At 34.3% G+C, this 12,656-nt stretch overlaps 1 protein-coding gene across 6 annotated transcripts in view; it reads left to right on the forward strand.

Moving 5' to 3' along the window:
- The window catches only part of Tn (thin), a 115,446-nt gene that overhangs the window by 85,453 nt on the left and 17,337 nt on the right, over positions 1–12,656 (forward strand). For 2 of the 6 annotated variants that reach the window (XM_026636398.2, XM_064216753.1), the window contains 3 exons: positions 9,485–9,644; positions 9,775–11,208; positions 11,423–12,647. In XM_026636398.2, coding sequence (XP_026492183.2) covers positions 9,510–9,644; positions 9,775–11,208; positions 11,423–12,647 — 2,794 coding nt within the window. In that variant the 5' untranslated portion in view covers positions 9,485–9,509. Of the gene's footprint in view, positions 1–3,458; positions 3,668–9,482; positions 9,645–9,774; positions 11,209–11,422; positions 12,648–12,656 lie in introns of those variants that run through there. The other 4 variants (XM_064216754.1, XM_026636400.2, XM_026636401.2 and 1 more) reach the window with 4 other exon arrangements.

The following is a 12,656-nucleotide window of genomic DNA, read 5'->3' on the forward strand; positions in this document are numbered from 1 at the left end:
TTAATTTGTACGTTCAATTCTTGTAATCGAATTAGGACATTTCTTCCACTTTTATACAAAAATCTCTGAATTAGCTGAATAAATTTAGAGGAATATGTACCTACGACAAAATCTTAATTTAATCTTGTATTTGAGTAATATATATTTTTCAATATTGAAACAATTTAGATCAAGAATAGAATATTAATTAAAAAAAACACAAATTTTAAAAGTGACACAACTGATATTCTACTCTTATTATTAGTATCAAAGCTTTACGTTTGTCATTCTATAATGTTTAAAAAAAGGACTTGTTAAGATCTAATTTGAGCGAAACAAAAAATATCTGAAATATGAAGTATTAAAACGACGACAAAACAATTTTTGTATCTGGTAACATTATACGGCGTTTCGGATACACATAATGTAATAATTATTACATCCGCGGCTTAGTCGGGTAATTTATGTCCCATTTCGTACTGTTTCCGTAAAGCCTTAAACAGGTAAATGATGTGAAGGGAAATTTGGAATATCATTTCCCAGGTGACTCGCTGGATCCGAACGTACTTTGAGACGTAATTCCCAAAACCTTTATTTCCTTAATGATGTTAGACTGAATAATATTTACATTGAAGTACAGTGTTAAAGCATAACAAGTTATAACTATTTATAGTATTCAATAAGGAAATCCGAGTAAAGATATTATCGCTAGTGATGTGGAGGACATTAGTGTTTAATGATAATACAGTACCCTATTTAGATCCTTAATCTCATACAATGGGGTGGCATTCCATTACGACCTGGCTGAATGGCAAGAATTGAGCCATCAGCTATATTATTTGAGGCATGGCAAACTATCATTGCCTTTTTTTCTCCAAGTTCTCGGAGCTGGATGTTTTGACGAAAAAGTGTCACAACTTTTATCTTCACGTATTCAAACTCAGGGCCTTTTAGTTCTAGTAAGCTTGTTACTGGGTTTAATTCAATTGTAGTCATTGTTCATGCATTTCACTTTCCCTAATGAGAATTAGTATATCAGCTGTCAAAGAGCTAAAAAGAGCATTATTCATGTTAATAAAGTGCTGTAGTAAATTTTGGTGTCTCTAAAGTTTATTACTACTATTGCGCGACTAACCAAAGAACTAGGATGTTATGTCCCTTGTGCCTGTAGTTACACTGGCTCACTCATCCTTAAAACTGGAATACAACAATAACAAGTATTGCTGCTTGGCGGCAGAATACCTGATCAGTGGATGATATCAATCTAGACAGGCTAGTGCAAGATCTACTACCAAGTAAATGATACAATCATTTGGCGGTAGAGCTTTGTTTATGTACATAATATATTAATATAGATTTATTTCCAAATATAAGAAGATAGATCTAGTTGGTTTATTTTACTATGAGAAAGTCAAACGGCACCTTGTGTGTTACTATTGTAGTACATCTGTGATGTTACTTTTAAATGTCAATCAATATCTGATAATAACTTTGCATCATGTAGGTTTTTATATTTTATTATTCACCCAAAGTAAAGAAAAGGAAGGCGTTTAAAAGCCTATTTTCTCTATATCGCCTGTTCTTGTAATGTGTGAATGAGATCGTTATTAATGAACAGCTAAATGAGAATGAAATGCATGACCCTGTCAACGGTAATCGAAATTATTTTGTCAACGTTAACATTGAATAATGTTTGATGAGTCGGATCGTTTTATCGACGAACAATTATTTAAGAATAAGTCGTACATTATATAAGTTAGATTTCTCGGATTCTTTATCTAAATTGATCCAAATAATTGACTTCGCACATGGAAAAACTTTGGATGCTTGTCATTTGTTTTGAAGCATATGCTTTATTTAGATCAGCTTCATCGTATCTAACTTGTTTCTTCTTTGTAACTTGTTTATTTTTTGTAGATCTGTTTGCCAATAGACCAAGAACCTCCTCCAATATTTTCCATTCTGGGCCACTTTGTTCCTTATCACTCCTGCCACTTCTCTGATATCATTATCCTATCTTTTTCTTGTCTGTCTCATTTCCTTCTACCTTATCTGGGATACCATCTTGTAACTTTCGTACTTCATTTGTTTACCATGTACCCGCTACACCAAGTAAAAATCATAATTAGTATAATTTGGTAGATTAGCATTTGATTATATCGCTTTTTGTTAATAAATTTCTCATGGAAGTATAATTCTTGATGCGCAATGAGATTGCAACGTTTTTATATAGAAAGTGAATGACGCAAAATCGTTTAATATTTCACACGTGTATAAGTTGGAAGCGCTTAATATGTTAGTATTATTTATTAACCTAGTTTTATATTTTATTACGTACATATTAATTTCTGTTATTGCCTCTTTGATCTAGTGACTAGATATAAGGCCGCGATCCCGAGATTGAGAGTTCAAGCCCCAGGCCGATATGACAAATTATTGGATTTTCTATAGAAAAATTCTCGGTAACAACCTAGAACTTTGATAATCAGAAATATGTATACTCTCGTGCCTCGGACAGCATGTAAAGCTGGTCCTGCACCTGAACTCTTTCTATTCGTGTCGGATTTGCCGTCACATTGAATTATGAGAGTGAGTTAATAGAGATTTCACCTATATTTTCACACACACTTGTGCATTTTAGTATGTGTGATATATGTAACCGAGATCTTTTTTTTATGATATAGGTTGGCGAACGAGCAAGTGGGCCACCAACCATGGGAACTAAGATGTTATGTCCCTTGTGCCTGTAGTTGATGATTGTATCATGCAGATCAAAGCAGGAGCTATTCGTGACGTTTCTTTTCATCCCGACTACTATTTATGTTGAAGTCATTGGCATTTATCGAAAATGACAGTGGGTTATTTATTTTTAGTACAAATCGAAACACGTATTAATAGTTCAAACGCTTCGAGTTCTGTATTAAGCGAATTTCTTTTTGTTGACTGAACTTTTGTTAATATTATCGCCGCTTTGATACGCAATCTTTCCTTTTTTTTATTTATAGATAGATAAATAAGATACTTTTGTTGTACATCATACATATCAAATATATACAGAAGTACTTAATGTAAGGTAGTATCTTAATTTAAATATTATATACCTGTATATATTTAGGCATCCTTATCGTTTATTAGTGATTTCTACAATTTAAAAAATATAAATTAGTATGTAGGTACTCAAATAAAAATATATATTAAACAGTTTAATAAAATTTTATTTACAAAGTCATTATTGAAATATAAATTTAAACTTAGAATTAATAATTAAAATAAAAAAATGTATGATATTGACTTTAAACGAATATTAACGATGTGTCTAGGTATGACCTATTTACCGAAAAAATCTCTTCGACATTGAATGTACTAAGAAACAATGTGTATTATCGAAAACAATCGCGTGTCCAATGACCTTTTCCCGTCCAAAAGTAAATGTGACGGTTCCATATGCGCAAGCGCACCGGCTCCAAAAATAAAATCCTGCGCTCCGGTGTCGAGTTGCCTTCAGTAAAGCAAAGATCGTGAACACCACCGCCTGTGATATTTCTAGTCCCGTTCCATTTTCAAATGTCACCGTACCGACAATGACAAGTAAATAACTGCCAGTGCTAAAATACCTGTTTTTTACCCGCTTGTGAATTGGATTTATTTTCAAGTGTTTTATTTTTTATCTAATGTGGCAATAGATGCTGTAAGTATTGCGCTTTGTGTTTAAAATAACAACCAACATGTGCAAAGATAGCAATGGTTAAAAAAATTATAAATACCAGTGTATATTTTTGATTGATAAATGACAATAGGCTAAGAGCCTACTTGGAATTGTATTATCAAGACTGTTTTCAAAGAAAAAGTATTTCAATCATATATTCGGGATCATAACCTGCATGTTATCATAAGCTTGTGCTTGACCGATTTAGTTATATTGTAACATACACACAGCTGTGACGTAAGACAATGTTACATTTCTCTAGCTTTGTATATCACAAATCATCACCCCATTTTTCTTGTATACTAATAACTTTAATCTAATCTAAAACTAGATTAATCGTTTATTTTCTTTACTTCATTACACGACACTTTAATAATATTTTAATTTGATTTAAAAATATTCATTGGTTATATTGGAAGTGTGTCTACATAAGACATTTTTACATTTTATAATTTTGTTTTTCGTTTTCGCATGCCTTATTAATTTTATTCTAAAGATATGTTGAAAATAGGAACCAGCCCTCTTACTATATTTAAGCATCATTTCCGGTAATATTTTAAACTTTTATCATTTCCGTGACAGATCATAATATAATGACTGGGCTATAATAATTAATATATTTGTATTTAACGTAAGTATTATTTGGTTTTAACGAAACTAAAATTATTGGACTGCAATAAGCAAGCTATTTTTGACAGAGGTATGATTCGAAATACCGTCAAATTCAATCCCGTACGAACGTAGTTTTGGTCAAAATACCCCGTCATCATATATTTAAGAGCTTTGCTCATGTCGATGTCCCTCTTACCAAGCAGCTCTCTGAGATGCAAATTCCTTGAATCTCCAATAAAATTTCATATATAAATGTAGTGTCATGGAAAAATTTTGTAGCAAAAAAACGTCCTTCAGACTGTGACGTATTTTATTCATTAATTCATGTCTTTGTTCCGCCGTGACGTCACCGACTGAAACAAGCCGGTCTTCCTTGTGTTTCTGCATCTAAAATCAGAACAAAACGTTTTCCATTGTTTTACAATTGCGCCATGCACTGGTATTCAATACTCGTTACTAAGGGTCCAGAAATTTCTTTGACTTTCTAAATTTAAAATTGAACTGTGACATGACACGCGAGTTCTATTTATGTTTGTTTTTTAAATCAATTAAATCTTATGCAACGGATGGAAACCAAAGTATCCAAAATATATTTAAATATTGTTCATTCAGCTATGTGTACAGTATGAAATATGTTATTTTTGAATAGAGAAATTTGGAGTTACTGCAATACATAAGCATTTTATCGTTTTATTCTCCAAATTTTACAATTTTATGTTTATATTGTACCGTCTTATCCGCGAGTTTTTCGCTGATTTAGTACACTTAATATAATTGTTGTCATTCGTCGAGTTCGAAATATATAGCGTCTTTATTTATTTACTAGCTATTATCCACCAGCTTCACTTTCGCTTGGCGTGAATTTAAACAAGTAATATTTATGACAATTATACATCCGGTTATACATTCAAGAAACAATAAGTGATATTGGTGATATAATCTGTGCATTAGAGCACAGATTATTTCCATAAAATAAGTTCATAAAAAAATATAGTTTTGTCTATGCATGATAGAATCGTCTATGCGTTTAGTAGGTTAACAGGTCGCATACATGTTTCATAAAAATCTATAGAGATATACAATCATTTACTATTAATTACAATATGAGGGTTTATACGTAATTAAATTACAGACATCGAACCACTAATGAGAAATATAAAATATATAAAAGATAAAAACTCTACAAGAAATTTAATATGATTTACCTTAATCTCAAATACACAACAGATTAAGAAAAATTGCCAACTCATTTCGCAATCGGTTTAATGGCAACGACGGCAGTAATATACAAAAATGCTTGATATTGTAATATCAATAATTTGCTTAGAATGACTTTTGGAGAATATGATTAGCGGGTTCATTTGTTTTTATTTTTAATAATAAAAATACATCGAAATTTTTTGTCGATTAAACTTTTGAACGTTCGTTTGTAATAGTAGAATTGATAAAATAATATACTTTATATATAATGTATATGTTACTGTAAAAGCTCGAACTACGGTAAATCTTAAGATTTTCCGGTAAAACCTAAGATTTAGCAATTATGAATGGTAAATGTCCATAAAACTTTGGGATTCGAACTTTTACCATCATTCTCTTGGTATGTATATATATATATTTATTTAAGACATTCGATTTTATAATAGTAATACGGCAAGCATTGATATCAATTTTAAATAGTCTACGTGGGCAAGATTGGAAGACGTTCAATTGTTTTTTTTTTGTTTTCATCTTGTTACATGAATACTGAACCAGTTTTACTTGGTGGTCTTGATATTGGTTAATATTTAGGACGTCAATTTATATGTGCGGTGAAGTCCATTTTCCTTTTCACTTATCTAAATCATATAAAAGTCAGCATAGTAACAATGACTCAGCTAAAGGGTTACAGTTTGGTCACGCGGAAAAATGATAAACGCATGTAAATACGCAAAAAAAGATTGCAATAAAATCAATTTTCGGTTTCTTGAACGCTTACCGATATTATTAGAACTGTCTTTAGTAATCTTATTGATATTTAAGTATTTTGAGTCCTACGCTGAACTGAAAATACTTACACTCGTATATGAGCTATATACGCATACCTTACATCGCCAATACGATGCCAACCATAACATTAAAATGTTATATCCCGTATGCCTTTAATTATACTGGCTCGCTCACCTTACAAACTGGAACAAAATAATACTAAGTATTGCTGTTTTAAGGTAGAATATGTCATGAGTACAAAACCCTACTACGAAATAAAGTAAATTTCTAAACTTCAAGCAATAAAACCTCAAAAGTTATAAAAATGTTAAGATGTTCGGAGTATTCGTATAATAAAAACACCGAGAGAAATTTGTATTTTTGTGTTAGAATTAACTGTATAATGTAGACATAGATATTCGTGATCCTTGAAGAAAACAAATTTGTCTGAACGCCTTACGTAAATACGGCAGGTATTCTGTATAGAATTTACAGACACGGTCTGAATTCAGCGCAGAATATTTTTTCACTGTTGAATAATGTAAAAAGTAATAACATATCATGAATAATACACTCTAAGACACTATTACACATGAGTTTGTTTTATTTAAATTCTCGTATGTCTGTGTCACGGTATTTTTTATCTGTATTGGCGTTTTCGTTTGACATTTTCTTGTAAATAATGTTGCGTTCTTTTGTATTTTAAACTTACAACTTAAATTACATTTTTAAAATTTTATGTTTATTTTAAGCACTATTGGTGGCATTACAAAAAAGGTAACATATTTTTTATTTTTATTCTATTCAATTTTTTTTATCTTATCGAAAATAAATGTAACAAAAGGATCTTATGTATTCTGCCTAAGTTATAGGCGTAATTTAAAAAAAAAATAAAACGTCTTCCGTTACAGTTGGCCAAATACGAAGAAAGCTATTAAAAATTCTGCCAACCTCGTTGAAAATAACCCTGACGCGTGTGTTCGGATAATAAACAGGAGATACGTAGCCAATCCGTAGTAATCTAATTATAAAATCGGTCAAGATCGAGTATAAATCAAATACCGAGGGTCCTGTATATTTCCGCAATATGACATAAATACGATTTGTTATTTTTTTGCGTTGATAATATTTTATTTGCTTTGATTTCAGAATCTCTTGTTGGGTTTTCACCATTCTTATGACTGAATACAAATTAATCCTTAATATATGAGCAATATTTGTAATATTAATAGACAATATTTTCAAACATTTATTCATAGAACACAGTTCAAAGAAAAATACCGTTACCAAACTGAATAATCTGGGCAAGGCCTCCTCTCCTCTTACGAAAGGATTTGGATTTTCTATCAGAGGAAATACATGGGGCAGAATTTCATTCGACGCGTGAAGACTTCGAAGAGGTTTAGTTTTACTTTCAATACGTTGTCCGAATTTAATTCAATGACATCCTGTACTCTGTCTAAACTCAAATCTTCTCATACTCAAAATAAAACTTTATCAATACACAATAATATATGACAACATTTCTATATCAGTTAAATTTTCGTCTTTATCACATGAAACCCATTGAACGCGAGAGTCCAAGGTCATCAATTTGTAAGGGTCATTATAAAAATGACTACACGTGTTAGTTATCGTATCACGTTTTTCTTCAGCTCAGTTCCATTGCTCCTCACGCACATATAATATATTCCCAAGAATATCTTCATGACACGATTGAAGCGAGTATTTATCCACTTGTTCAACCCCCTGCTCACTGTTATGGAAGTGTGAAATGCCTGTGACGTATTAACTTCAGTCTGAATCGATGCAATCAATGAACCTTTTTTCTTATTTTGAGTAGTACATATATTTTTTTAGACAATGTAATATAATTAGTCCAAATGTGACTTTTCTTTTCATAGCATGCATACGCCTAATTTTCCTTTCATTTACGTAAGTAGTGACTCATTAAAATTTGAGCCAAATGACGTATCCCAATGAGGTCATTATATCATAGATCTGTCATGCTTCATAAATATTTACGGAAACATGTAATTTTTTTCAGTATTGGACAATTCAATTTAACCACCGTTTATATATTTTTGTGAGATAAAACATTTAATTGAGTATATATTATAACAATTAATAGAAAATTGTTATTATAGAGGATTCACATTTATATAAATTATATACGCTGCAATTACACAAAGCCCAAAAATATAGCGAAATTGAAAGAGAATGCTAAAAATTAGCATTTAAATTAATTATTTCAGCTCCATATTCGTTGAAACATAATGAATAATGTGATTATCATAAATCAGATAGCACATAATATATTTGCCAGAAATTCTAATATTTCAAATCTTCACAAACGTTCATTGACGAAAAATCTAAATTTACACATTACGTTCGAATCAAAACACGCTTTGCTTATAAATCAACAACTACGCGTAAGAATACAGAAAATATTTCACTTAATACGTAGAATTTCGTTATCAAAAGAACTACCCACACAAATTGAATCGAGTATTGCAACTAACATATAAATGGGAGCCGTGTGAAACGCCAGACGTTTGCTATTTTTAAATGGTGCCGGATCTTCGAATATCGCGCAAACGCCAAAATTAGACTTGGTATTTCACTGTTTGTTATAAAACTTGTGATGGAATATATTATGTAAATATATAATAAGGTTTGATAAATTAAAGCATGAGCTTAGAAAAATTGCAAGCTAAATTAAGTTTGAAATTTTAAATTCGATCGAAAGAGCTAAAATAACATAGTGAATGTTTGTTGATGATTCTTATTACTGTATAAATATCGTACGAGTTTCAAGATGAAATAAGAAAGTCAATGAAGAATTCTTTGATCGGTATAGATGTTTCGAATCTTATTAAAGTGTCTACTGACCTACTTACGTTTTCTATCAAATGCACTTTAGAAAAATATCAGAAAGTAATAATGAGCAAAGTTGTAGTTAGAATAATATTTTATTAGCAAATCACTAACCTGCATAGGAGCAGCCTGGTGTAATCATCTCCTAACGTTCTCTTCAAGTAGAGGAGGCCTTAGCCCAACAATGTCACATCTGCGGGCTACTTTTTTATTTTATTTATTATGTTTCTTAAATTATGTTAAGAAATGTGAATCTAAAACGAAACTTTTCTATTCAAAAATTCGAAAAAGTATTTAAAAAAAAAAATATTGTTGTAAAAAATTTAACTTCATCTATTACAGATATATAGTGAGGGGTTAAGCAAAAATGGAGCAGTTTGAATCACTGCTGACGTGCTGTGTTTGCTTGGACCGGTACAGAAACCCAAAGCTGCTACCATGTCAGCACAGTTTCTGTATGGAACCCTGTATGGACGGCCTTGTCGACTATGTCCGGCGACAGGTACCAAAAATTGCTAACCTTTCATAAAAACATTACATCCAGATTTTTTAACGAAAAAATATAAATGCGAAGTAAAAAATAGATAACAATTTTTTTCAGCCACTTAAGACCTATTTTTATTATTTTACAGGTTAAATGTCCAGAATGTCGTGCAGAACATCGTATCCCTTATCAAGGGGTACAAGGATTCCCCACAAATGTCACCTTGCAGAGATTTTTGGAGCTGCATGCCCAAATCGCTGGGGAACTTCCGGATCCCACGGCTGGGCAAGTTATGGAGAGGTGTAATGTTTGCTCAGAAAAAGCATACTGTGCACCTTGCGCTCACTGCGATAAAAAAGTCTGCGAAGATTGCAAGTCTGCTCATATGGAAGTCCTTCGCAGAGAAATTGCAAGAATTAATAATCAAATACGTCGAGGTGTAAATAGGCTTCAAGATATTTTAGCTGTAGTAGAACGAAACACAGCGAATTTGCAAACAAACTGTGGTGCAGTTGCTGGGGAAGTAGATGAAATACACAAGAGACTTGCGAAAGCTCTAAAAGACCGAACTGATTTCTTACGAAATGAAGTTGATCGTTATTTAGCTACTGAACTTAGAAACTTGACTCATCTTAAAGATAATTTAGAGTTAGAATTAAGCAATATTCAAAGCAATTGTGATCTCGCTGATAAATATATGAATGATGATGTTGAATGGGAAGACACAGAATTAGTCGATACCAAAGAAATATTCTTAAAAACAGTGGAGTTTCTCAGAAACTTTGATTATGAAGCTGGTGATTATAATCGCAGGATACGATTTGTAATGACTCATGATCCAAATCAGCTTGTAATGCATGTTGCTAGTTATGGTGAACTTAATATCACACATTCAAATGCGTACTCTACTGGATTACAACAAAGTCAAGGTTTAACAAGATCAAAGAGTGATCATCGCTTAGCATCACAATTTCGGCAGCAAGAAGAAGCTAAAGGATACACAGAGAATGATGAACCGATTTTGGGAGGGCGTAAGTTTGGTGAACGTCGTCCTCCACCTCCAGAAAAGCACACAAGAGATTATGGAGTGACAGATGACTACAGTGGCTACGAATCTGAACACAGACCATCTCGAAGATTTCGTTCTCGTTTCGTAAGAAGTCATCAAACAGATAATGATTCTGATACTGAAACATCAACTCGTGCAGTGAAAGCTGAACAAAAAGAAAAAGAAAAGGAAAAGGTCACTGATACCGAAGATGCAACTCGTGGTCCACTTAGTGGTATATTTAGACTGAGTGATTGTCCTCGGGTAATGCAAAGAATATTAGATGTAGATAGCGGTAAAAAAAAGGAAAAAAAGGAACCTCCCCCACCACCAAAACCAGTACAACCAACACCTCAACCTCGAAGCCGTCCACCTCCACCAGCTAGACAGCAGAGTGAAGATGACGAAATATCCCGTCTTAAAAGACAAAACAAGGGTGCAGCTTCATCTCAAGAACCTGATCGTACTCCTCAAAGACCCGTTGAAGAAGAAAGGAGCTCAATTAGTCATAAACCACCAACTCCAGCCCGTGAGGTGAGTTGGGAAGATGAGAGGGAGTGATTAAAACAAGAAATTAAGTAGCAATTTAATCATCGATACTAACACGGAAAACGCGACAACTAACTAGGGCATTCCACTAAAACACTCCATGACAATTCATTTACACGTAAACACAAACAAAACGACAAAATAAATCAGACTAGACTACGTTTTTGGTGTCAATACCGAATTTCAGTATATTTCTCAGGCATCCAGTGATGGAGAATCCGATGAATCTGTTGGATCCCTGCAAAGAAATCAGCGCAAGAATACAGCTCCAACACCAAAACCCACCGCTGTAAGAAGGCCGTCAGCATCCGATACATCTTCAGTACACCGTCCAGCAGCCCGTGCGCCTAGCACTGAATCTAGTGCATCGACAGAAAGTTCCGGCTCGGCGGTAAAACACACAGGTGCGATACTATCGATCGCAGAATTGAAAGCAAAATATAGCAATGATGGGCTGCCACCAAAACCGACCACACGTTTTTTGTCCGCAGGCAATGAAAGACCAACACCGGTGACGACAAATGGAACAACTGGCGGCGCACAACGGGTGCAAAGTCGTTTTATTGGATCCCAACGACCGACACCTGCCCCGGCGCCCGCCGAGCCGGCCCATGAAGACTCCGACACGAGCTCCGAAGAGGAAACTGATTCGTCAGAGGAGAGTGAAGAGGAGCCTGCTCCACAAAGGAAGCCCGAGAGTCAGGCGATGGCTCGCAGTGATATAGGGCCGCTCCTAGCAAGAAGTAATAATGCTCGAAATGACGCAAATGATAACAAAAATAAAGATACTCCGACTCAGTCACGTTACCGTACGCGACAAACCTCCCAAACAGAAGAGGAGCCTGCTCCTCGATATGGTGCCAGTGGTTCATCTTACAGTCGCTATGGTAGTAAACCAAAGGATGACGAAATGACATCCTCTTTGGATGACGATTCAAAATATCCTACTGCTCGGTCAAGATATCTTGCTCTAAAAGAACGACGTAATCGCCTTGCAAGAAGCAAGAGCAGTCACACAGGTTTCGGTGCGGGTGACGATGATGACCAAGACGAACCTGTTTCCCCTACTACCGCATCCCCTTCAGCTTATCTAGCGGCTCGATACGGCTCCGGTACCGGTGGTTCGGAGCTGTCTCGAAGCCGATCTTCTCATGCGCTCAAATCGAGAGAAAGCTCTCCTGAACGTCCGGTAACCGGCGAAAAGGACGGAGCGGCCTTAAGTTCTTGGGCGAGATACTTGAAAAACAAGTATGGCTCGCGTGGTAAAGATCGCGATTCGGGCAGTACATCTTCGAGCGCATCCCGTCGCTTGTCTCTCGGGTTGCCCTTACGCTCAGCTAACGAGCTTGCCAGTTCTGATGACGATTCAAAAAACGCGGCAGGCTCCCCCATCTCCCCTACGGCGGCTACAGCAGCGGTAGCAGGTTAGAATA

This window comes from Vanessa tameamea, chromosome 13 (genome assembly GCF_037043105.1).
Source record: "Vanessa tameamea isolate UH-Manoa-2023 chromosome 13, ilVanTame1 primary haplotype, whole genome shotgun sequence".
In the NCBI taxonomy this organism is placed as follows: Eukaryota; Metazoa; Arthropoda; class Insecta; order Lepidoptera; family Nymphalidae; genus Vanessa; species Vanessa tameamea.